At 39.9% G+C, this 10,603-nt stretch overlaps 1 protein-coding gene and 1 long non-coding RNA gene across 2 annotated transcripts in view; one reads left to right on the top strand and one right to left on the bottom strand.

Annotated features, from left to right (window-relative positions):
- Nucleotides 1–3,979: 3,979 nt before the first annotated feature.
- The window catches only part of LOC116692547 (uncharacterized), a 15,495-nt gene continuing 8,871 nt past the window's right edge, over nucleotides 3,980–10,603 (bottom strand). The window contains exons 2-3 of the long non-coding RNA XR_004332728.1: nucleotides 9,311–9,316; nucleotides 3,980–4,033 (exon numbers count right to left, since the gene is read on the bottom strand). This is a non-coding gene — a long non-coding RNA (uncharacterized LOC116692547). The remainder of the gene's footprint in view (nucleotides 4,034–9,310; nucleotides 9,317–10,603) is intronic.
- prpf6 (PRP6 pre-mRNA processing factor 6 homolog (S. cerevisiae)) overlaps nucleotides 9,569–10,603 on the top strand; it is a 16,828-nt gene continuing 15,793 nt past the window's right edge. The window contains exon 1 of the mRNA XM_032520920.1: nucleotides 9,569–9,836. Coding sequence (XP_032376811.1) covers nucleotides 9,649–9,836 — 188 coding nt within the window. The 5' untranslated portion in view covers nucleotides 9,569–9,648. The remainder of the gene's footprint in view (nucleotides 9,837–10,603) is intronic.

A 10,603-nucleotide genomic window follows, 5' to 3' on the forward strand; every position in this document is an offset into this window, starting at 1 on the left:
CACTGCAAAGGCTCTATCGCCCTTATTTTTTTAGCTTTGATCTTAGGACGTCCAAGAGCAGCTGATTTGACAACCTCAGCGTTCTGACTGGAGAATGGTGGCATAAGAGATCAGCCAGGTAAGATGGCGCCAAACCATTTAAGGCCTTAAAAACAAGCAATAAAATCTTAAAATCTATCCTGTAACGGACAGGTAGCCAGTGGAGGGAGGCCAGGACTGGCGTTATGTGTGTGTTGTAGCAGTGATTTGCCATTGCAAGCGCGCTAGCATGCTACGGTTAGCCACCTCGTCTCGGCTAATTACGCAGAAAGCCGTGCAGATTTTGAACAACTCACCCGACTCAAGGCAGAGGACATTCAAAAACCTGTATCTCACTCAAAACACCACGTTTTTTTTTTTTTCCCAAGTTTGTATGCGTGTGGAAGCACCAGACACACAAAATTTCACAATGTGGGCACTTTAAGACTATGTGTAATAATATTGTTGGTTGTTTTATCTCTGAAAGTCCGGGCATCAAAACGTTGGTGTGACGTTTGGTCATTGCCTGACACTCCAGTCTCACATCAAGGTTATTACCAGACAGCATTTTTTCATCTCAGTAACATTGCAAAAATTTGATCCCATCTAATCATTTTGTGATGCTGTGTTATATTATATTATATATATATATATATATATATATATATATATATATATATATATATATATGTATACATACTGTAAACCATGCATTTGTGTCCTCCCGACTTAATTATTGCAATGTCCTTTTTTCTGGTCTCCCAAACTGTGCCACTAGAGGCCTTCCGCTTGCTCAGAACACTGCAACCAGAATTCTGAAAAAATTGAAATATAATCACTCAACTCCCTTTCTGACTTCTCTTCACTGGCTCTCAGTTCTCGCTAGAGCTGATTTTAAGGTTTTTCTTGAAACACATAAGGCCCTGACTGGACTAGCACCACCTTATTTATCGGCACGCACTCTCCGCTCCCTTGATGCTGGTCTTCTGGTCGTTCCCCAAGTAAACAAAAAATCTGTTGGTTGTAGAGCATTGTATGGGCATAGAGACATTTTTAAATCTAGATTGAAAACTTACCTTTACTTATTATACTACAGCCAGCCATAACACACCACCTTATGCATCCTTCACAAAAATACATTATTACTTATTCTCTTATGTTGCTGGTTTTCTATTGTTTATTATTACTGCTTAAATGCTGTTCAATTGTTTTGTTGCTGTATGTTAGTTCTGTTCTTTTCATTGTAAAGTGCACTGAGACCATGTTTAATGGTGATTTTACAATTTGATTGATAAACCCAACATTGCATTTACTGTTTCTCTTTCTCAAACACACACCCATGTTCGCACACACACACACACACACACAAACACACACGCAGGACCACACATTTTTACATGCTCATTTGTGCTCTCAAAGACATGGCTTAATTTAGAAGTGTGCTACTGTGTGCTTGCAAGGACGTTTTGTCCTGTAAAAAAAATTAGCAGTCAAAGCGTGTATCTTTAATTCAGAGGACGGTCAGTGCAGTGAATCATGAAAAGACCGGGACCTGCAGAGATCAAGGGGTTAGATTTGCTGAGCAGCGGCCCTTTGGGTGACAGGTGGCAGAAAAACATAAGCAACTCTTGTGGAAATAAATGTTTGTACAGTGTAGTCTGGCACAGCACAGATAAACATGAGGAAATGGGGAGCTCAAGGGAATAGAAAATGTTCATCTTTATATTTATTCTTTACTCTTGAGTCTGGAGTTTCCACTGAGAGTTTGGTTAAAGCATCTTTTCTTGGTGATAAGCAGTTGTGAAAGAGTGAAAGGAATTCAATGAGTGTTGGTGTCTCCATGCAGCCTATACATTACATCTTGTAACAAACAGATGATGTCATTAAACGGTTATTCTCAGTGTTATACCATCACATGTGCCTGTGCCAAGAGACCTTTATTCTTTTGCCGTGACAGTGCCACACAACTGCATAAAGAAATGCATATGCACACAATAACACACACAGTACATACACCACAAAACTGCTTAACATTGTGTAAAACAGTAACATTATAGCATGATAGAAAAACAAGTGTCTCTTTCCTGTTCTAGAGATTTAGAAAGATAGCTAGCTAGCTAGATAGATGGATAGATATATAGATAGATAGATAGATAGATAGATAGATAGATAGATAGATAGATAGATAGATAGATAGATAGATAGATAGATAGATAGATAGAAGAAAGAGAGAAAAACGAGAGAGAGAAGGAGAGAGAGAGGAGAGACAGGGGGGGGGAGAAGGGGGGGGGGAGGCAAGCTATTGATACTGGAGTGTGGTATCAGGCTTGCCAAAGCTGGTTTCATTGTGAATGGCTGTCCCTAAGTTGGCAGTTAAAAGTAATGGTGCCAAATATCCCTATAGGACAGAAAAAAATTGGAAAGAAAAGAGCAGTTGAGGAAAGACCAGACTAACCTTGGGTGCATCTAAATTTTCAGAAAGAGAAAAGATTCAAAGAGGTTGGATTTCAATAGAACATAAGCGTCCTCTTCTGCCGGTCCTTAATCTGATCTGAAAGGGAGGGCTCTTTAAGGTGGAAGTGAAAGCAATCTAATGAATTCCCACAGGAAGCTATTTACTCCACTGAGATGAGTGCAGACGGTAGAGAGAAATCCACTTTATAGTGTTAAGTTGTGGCCCTGAGCTGTTTTCATAATCAGAGACCTGGGAGAGTTTTCCGTTATTCTGTGGGCATATTGTGGAGAGGTCTCCTTTGGAAAGCTGTGTCCCCTCTCTGGATTTATTCAGGATGTGGAGCAGAAGATGACAGAACCTATTTAGGAGATATATTCCCTTTGCCACTCCCTGATCATCACCTTTTGTCTCCTGCTCAGCGCCCTGTATGTGTGCCTTTGTGTGTGTGTAATGTATGTGTGCTTCTTCTTTGTGTGTGTGCGTATGTGTATCTATGCACATATGTGCAGGGAGGGAAAGGAAGGCAATTTGAATTCTGCTCACTCGCTTGATGGTGACCTCACTGTTATGCAAATGACCACAGTGTAACAGACAGTGTCTGAAGCTGAGCTGTGCTGCAAACACAAACTCTCTCTCTAACTCTCGCTATGCCTGTGGGCACAGGGACATGTACGTATCCATCTATCTTTGATACTTACATAGTGCCTGTTTCCTTCCCAGTAAAGCAAAGTCCTAACTGAATAAGGAAGAATGCCGTCCTGAGCCTGTGGCTGAATGTCATTGATTCCTTAAAACATGTGGTACAGAAACCAAATGCCCTGCATGTGTGTTCATGTGTGTCACACAGCAGCCCCCACACAGTGAGAGAAAGCTGGTAAGAGAGCTAGAGACAGGAGTGTTCCCTTCACAGATGGGGACAAATTAAAAGGAACAATCTGAATAAGTTCAGATGCAAACTAGAAGGGCACTTGGAGAACGCAGACCTCGGTCAATGTCATGCCCTATCTAGCAATCCTAACAAAAGTGAACAAACATTTATGCATCAGCCCTGTGATTCTGATCCGCTCCAGAATGGGATTCTTCCTTGGCCCATGCAACACCATTCCAGCAGGTTTTATGAAAATCAAGCCAGTAGTTTGTCCGTAATCCTGCTGACAAACAACACCTTGGGGGAGACAATAAGGCATTCACATCAAATCATGGTCTGTGTCTGTGACATGCAAAAACATGCTTAGCACGCCCAGTTGATTTTGGATATAAATGACAAGAAGGAGGAGATCTAAGTGACAAGGGGAGTTCACATTTGTGAGCTTGTGGTGCACAGCCATGGCTTTGGTGTACAAATATGTTTGAGTACAGTGAGGGGTCTGGTTTTTCTGTTATGAACCTATTCCAAAACGTGCTGAAGGAGAGTCTGGCTACTCCACATAGCATTCAGGGATGGGAGGAAAAAGTGCTTTGGTGTAAGGGTAAATCCACCAAATTTCAAATTCCAACACAAAGAAAGGAATTTCCTGCAGGACCGGAGCAATTCAGGAAGTGGAATGCGAAGGATATAGACTTTGTAGTGGGGGGCATTTTCCTGCTACGGTATGGGTGCGCTCAGAGGGAAATGTTGCTGCAAATCAATACAAATTTATTCTGAGTGATTATCTTCACTCTGTGATGAAACATTTCTACCCTGATGAGAGTGATCTATTTCAGGATGACAATGCCCCCATCTACAGCACACGAGGGGTCACCGAATGGTTTGATGAGTGTGAAAACCATGTGAATGATATGCTTAGAGCTTTGCGGACAGATCTCGACACAACTGAATATATATGGGTGATTTCGGACTGTTGCTCTCCTTCAACAAGATCTAATCAAATCATGGAATATCTTTTGTAATGAAATGCTGTTTCAACCCTCCAGTTCAGTTTTAAAGACTTTTCGTAATCTATGTTATTGAAGATGTTGGCAGTGTTTCCCACCACCTTACTAAGGCAATTTATGTTTGGTTGTTCCTTTGCTGTAGCTAACTGCAATTTTTACACTAGCTCTGTCTCTGTCAATTTGGATAATGTTGGAAGCCGGACTGGACAAGCATTTCCGGCTTTGCAATCAAACAGTTATGGCTTCTTTCTACACAGACTGAGAAAAGAGTAGTAGTCAGAGTCGGCACTGGCCCAACCTCAAAATGAAGACACTGTACAAACCACAGCTAATGAAAAGAGCAGACCCTGCAAGTAAAAGAAACTGAGAAAGGCAACAGTTGCACCATCACTCATCATCCCTTCTCATCTCCAGTCTCATCTATGAAAGTCAGTGTCACTCTTGTCTTTCTCCAGAGATGGTTTCTTTTTCAGCATGATTGCTTTATTTGAGTTTCTTTTCCAAGGATTTTAACTCAATAAAGTTTCTGTGGATGGGACTCTTTTCTTGGTGACCTAAACTATACCTACAGTATGTATACAGTGTACATGTCCCATCCTAATGTTGTGTTAATGTACATATAACTGTGTTTTGTCTGATGCTTTGGCAACATTGTTATTTAAACTTCCACAGATTGCAGACGTGAATGTACCTTTTACAACTGGAACACAGATTTTTGTTTTGTCAGCAGTTCAATAATATAATCAACTCTCTCAGTCTCGGTTCACTTCATTATCTTCCTCACAATGTCTGTTTTTATCTTCACAAAGTAACGATTCTTTGAATGCAAAGCACTGAAAATGTGAACAAATATCATAAATGCACATTGTGCCTTGGCTGAATTAAGACAATACAAAGACAGATGTTCTGGCATTCAATCGCAGACAAGAAGACGGTGCCTCATAAACTTTCATCTTTTTCTATAAAAAAGACCTCTTTGTGTCCAGTCACCAGGGACGATTCTGATTGGAGAGGATCGAGGTTTATTCAAGCTTCATACTTTTGAGTAATGGCAGGGTTGTTCAGTGTCTGTCTGTCTGTCTGACTGTCTGTCTTTCTCTCATTGTCTTTCTCTCTGTCTCTCTCTCTCGCTCTCTCTCTGTCAGTCCCTCCGTTCTTCTTTTTGATCCAACTCAATTCTTGTCTCTCTTTCTGTCTCCTTCACTCAATAAATTTCTGTTTTGCTGTCCATACCTGTCTGAAAAACTCAAGCAGTCTCCACTTGTCTCAGAAAAGACAGGGTCAGAAATAACAGGGAATGCATCATGGTCTAATCCACTGTCCATCCTTTCTTCTCCCACACTGAGTACAGTGAGTGCTTACATGGGGGAAATGTAACAGCAGCAGATACAGGGGACAACTGTAAGTATCTGCCATGCAAGTATATTCCCTCAGACTCAAGGTGAACCTGTAACTGCTTAGGGAGAGGATTGGAAGATGTCCTCTATTCCGTATGGCATTTGGCCTAATGAATAATTTCCAATATGATTAACCTACAATATACATATGTCACGTTTGTCAATGTATTAGTATTCACAACACAAAATCAACCTTCTTTTTTCTCTATTAGACAGTGTCTCAGATCCTGCCCCAGACTAATTACTGGACTGTCCTCATTCAAAGCTATTGTTGTCGCACTAAGCTCAGCGGATCAATGGAATTCCATTTGAGCATCTGTTGCCCAAACCATCTCTGGTTGGCCATTCCTAAAGGAAGGTCCTAATAGCAATTTACTGTTGTCCTTTCTCAAGGACACCACTCTTTGTTTCAGAATAATACACAGTCAGTAATAAGATGAATTAATCTAAATTAATCCTCTCAGGGTTCTTCCATTTTCCAAATAACGCTTTGTGCACATAGACTGCTTTCAACTAAGAGATGGTAATTGAGTTGAGCATGTGTGTGTAATAGTGAAAAATGATGATGTCCATGTCCTATTCTGCAATTTTTGGCTTCCTTTGCCCACATTGTATTGTTGAATATAATGAGCTAAAATGAACTCAATATGCAGCTCGGGCATTATGATTGATGTGTCTGTTTCTTTGTGTGAGTAGGTGTGTGTTTGTAGGAGTGCACGTATATCAATAAACCTGTCATCCCCACACATCTCCTCTTGTGCTTCTTTTCTTGCAAACAGCAACTCTCTGTCAATCAGTGGACCATAAATAGGACATGGTGTTATTTGCCATTTCATCTTTAATTCTTGGTATCTTCCTGTAGACTGCTTCTGCTGCATCCATGCAGCCCCACCTACATACCACAGTACATGTACAATTATCATCACACCATGGACATCTGCTAGGACAGATAGAACAGATAGTCCAGTGGTCCTCCCCTCCATCTTGTGTCACATGCACTAAATAAACTGATTAAATGGAGTCATGCGTCTACACAAAGTGACACACATGAATGGATAAACATGCAGAAACATGCAGATGATGTTATACTTGCATGTAAATAGACACACTATCCTATACACAGTATGCCAGCTGTAATTTCCCTTGTTTTCAGCACAGCGTCATTTACAAATTACAAATTTTCTTAGACGTAGGTTTATCACCATATTGTAAATTAAAGTATTTAATCACATAATTAGGCATATTGCTCATTGAAAATGCAATTGCATACAAATGAAAAAAATACAGAGAAAGAAAGCTTAGCCTTTAAATGAGAGTCAGCAAACCACACTAATGGCTTACTCTTAGAGAAGGAAATTCTTAAAATGTTTTGCCTTCAGTATAATAATAATCTTCAAATAGACTGTCAGTCACAAACCCAATATCAATAAAGATCACTTGCATTTATTTTGAAAAAGTTATGTTTTTTTAAGAACCCTATATTTTTAGTGCGAAACAGATGTAACATACACTATAAACAACACTTCGACATGGACAGCAGCTCCTTTTAGTCCTTTGTGTCATGATACCAAGTTGGCAATGCAAACGAGAAAAAGATGTTTAGAGTTTGTTTCATTCTGCACTCTGTTTCCAGCTCACAGCTTCATTAACAGGAAACTTTGCCAAATGTATCATGGCACCACATCAAAGGAAATTATTATGGTAACATTTTTGGCAGGACTCACGACCCCCAAACAGATATCATATATCCTGCAGCTGTCTTCTGCTGCTTCCACAATTGTAGATTTTACCATGTGTGCGTCTGTGTGTGTGTGTGTGTGGTGTTGTGTGTGTGGTGTGTGTGTGTGTGTGTGTGTGTGTGTGTGTGTGTGTGTGTGTGTGTGTGTGTGTGTGTGTGGGGTGGAGATTGGTGGATCCCGCTGAATGTCACCATGCTATGGAAACACAGTTTTGCTACCCAAATACAATGTTTTAGAACTCTTATTTTAGTAGTTTGGTGGTGATTGAGGTCACTACTCAATATTAGTCAAAGCAGAGATAAATAAACCCATTACTTTGCAAATTAACAGGTACAACATGTGTGCTTGGACAAGGCCATGAAGGATTTTCTCTTTATTTTTTTCTCATATATATATATATATATATATATATTTCGTGTTAATACTGCATCGATTCACAGACGCCAAATATCGATCTTTTCTTATGCTGTGTATGTGTTGGTCAGTTTGTCTGCTTGACAATCCCATTTTGTAGCAATAAAATTGAAGTGAGATGAACCAACAGAGAAATGTATCTTTTAGACAAAACAGATGTTGACAAAGTTTCCATTTGGGGACATAAATCGGGAAAAATTGGAAGTTGGAAAAAAATGTAACACATTGCAATATATCACAGTATATTGCAATATGTTAAAAATTCCAATAATACTGTTTCATGACATAAAGTATCGAGATGATATCATATCGTGAGGCCTCTGGTGATTCCCACCCCCAGCACACATATTTGCAATCTGTGGTTTTGGTCCTCCTCCCTCCCTTTCGTTTTCGGTCCTCGGCTGTGTGAGCTATATGTCTTCTAATGTGTTTGACAGTCCATTTTCATCATAACGTTCTTCTCCCAGGAGTGAAATAATGTCTGCCCTCCGGGCAATGTAAATGAGGAAAAATTTAAAGGCCCGCATCTAAGATCAGACAGCGGATGGGTGAAGTTAAACGTGATTTAAACTAATTGATGTATGGCCTCACTTCATCTCAAAGGATGAAACCCAGAAATGTCATGTTAGAATGTAATTACTTTTCTTGCAGTCTCTATGTTTGAATACATTCTCCAACATTGATATTTTTCACTTATAATGCAATGTTATTACTGTAACACAGTGTCTTTCAGAATCATTCTAAAATCATTTCAAATGTATGCTGAATCAATTCTGTAATCTAAATATTCTCTTTAAGACAATGGTCTGCATCCTACTTCAATACTTCATAAACTACTCTTACTGAGCACCAGAGCATGCGTCGGTCAGGGTTCAATGAAAAGGGTTTTACTGTGGAATAGGCCTACACTGATCATTTTTAAATGCAAGTGTGGAGTTAAGCCCTGCCATCATGAAGAATGGGAAGGTTCATTTCAATTGCAACATGCAACCTTAAGGTATATTTAAACAAATACCAGATGTGTCATACATGCCATGACTGGGGTCATAGATTCATTTATTAGCCTACCCTCTGTCAAGGGAGAAAATTAAATAGTCTCATAAAAGATGCCTAAAGATCATATCATGTTGATTACTAAATTGAATTAAATTAGGCTACCACGAATTTGGCATATACCTTTAAAGTTTACATTAATGATAATATGAATGGTGAAACTATTGCATTAAGTAGAATAATGTACAAATATAACAGTAAACACATCCAAAAAATGCACCTCAAAATGAAGTTGAATTTGCTGGGAGTAGAAAAACCTAATCAAGTTAAGATAATAAACTTTAAACACGTGGGTAATATTTCACTAAGTTTAATTAGAAATAGTATTCTCTAAAGCCTACAATAGTTGCAAAAGTTACATAGGTCTATTATTTTTCAGGATGTGGCGCCCTCCTTTGGCTTCGGTGAAAAACTAACGTTAGTATGAAACATAAATATTCTGAAGAAGTAATTTAAAGAATACAGTTACACAGTGAGACGTGGAAAAATAGGCTCGTTCGATTATTCACATCAACGATTTAGAACTAATGTTACATGAAAATCATAACAGAAGTGAAAATCAAGATAAATGTGCCTGTCCTACGGAGGCGCTGTTACCAACACCAACGGAAATTTCGAGAAAGACAGGGTTTGCTGCTAACGGAAGTGCGACTGTTGTTTATCCGGCAGTTAGCCTCCTGGTCGTCGGTGTATAACGATGGCGCACGCTGCAGGAAAACAAGGACCTAAAATTGTCTCCAAATCATCTGCGGGAGGCACCGGGGCGGCGGGGGCTGGTGGTGGGCCCCCGATAATGCCCCTCGCCTCTCCGCTCATGGGGAAAAAGAAGAAGCCGTTTCTGGGGATGCCCGCTCCGCTGGGCTACGTCCCCGGTCTGGGTAGAGGGTAAGCTAACCATAGAAGCTAACATGCATAGCTCGCTTGCTAACTAACTTAGCTGTTAAGGCTAAGCTAGGTGATAATAATGAGGGCTCATCATTAGCAAACTATCTTGCGTTGTGATACGTCAAAGTTGGCAAGTGAGCTAAAGTGAAAAATCAATCAATCACTCAAAATGTATTTATAAAGCACCCCACAGCAACCAGCAGGTATCCAAAGTGCTTAACATCAGAATGAGTAAAAGCACATCATACAATAGTAAAAGTGAACATAGAAAATAGTAAAATTTAGAAAAGGTTACAAAGGAACAAAAGAATGAAATTGTCACACCACTGCTACGTATTAAAAGCCAGAAGAACAGATATGTTTTGAGTTTGGACCTAAAAAGAGCTGCATCTGTAACAGTGCGAATATCAGGGGGTAACTTGTTCCGGAGTCTCGGGGCAGCAACTGCAAATCCACCGCCTGCCTGATCCACCGTTTATACCTGGACCTTAGGACTTCTAAAACCAACTGATATGAAGCCCGCAATGAACGGTTGTGCTCCCGCAAAGTTAAAATTTCATACAACTCCTGCGGGGCGAGAACATTTAAAGCCTTAAAACAAACAATAAAATCTTGAAATCTATTCAAAACGCGCTGGGAGCCAATGCAGGGTGTAGAGAGCGGGAGTGATGAGTGAACGTCTAGATGTTTTTGTTAAAAAGCGAGCAGCAGTATTTTGCACAAGTTGAAGGCGTGAGATGTTGGTCTGATTCAGACCAACATAGAGA

The sequence above is a fragment of the Etheostoma spectabile genome, chromosome 7 (assembly GCF_008692095.1).
Source record: "Etheostoma spectabile isolate EspeVRDwgs_2016 chromosome 7, UIUC_Espe_1.0, whole genome shotgun sequence".
Lineage (NCBI taxonomy): Eukaryota > Metazoa > Chordata > Actinopteri > Perciformes > Percidae > Etheostoma > Etheostoma spectabile.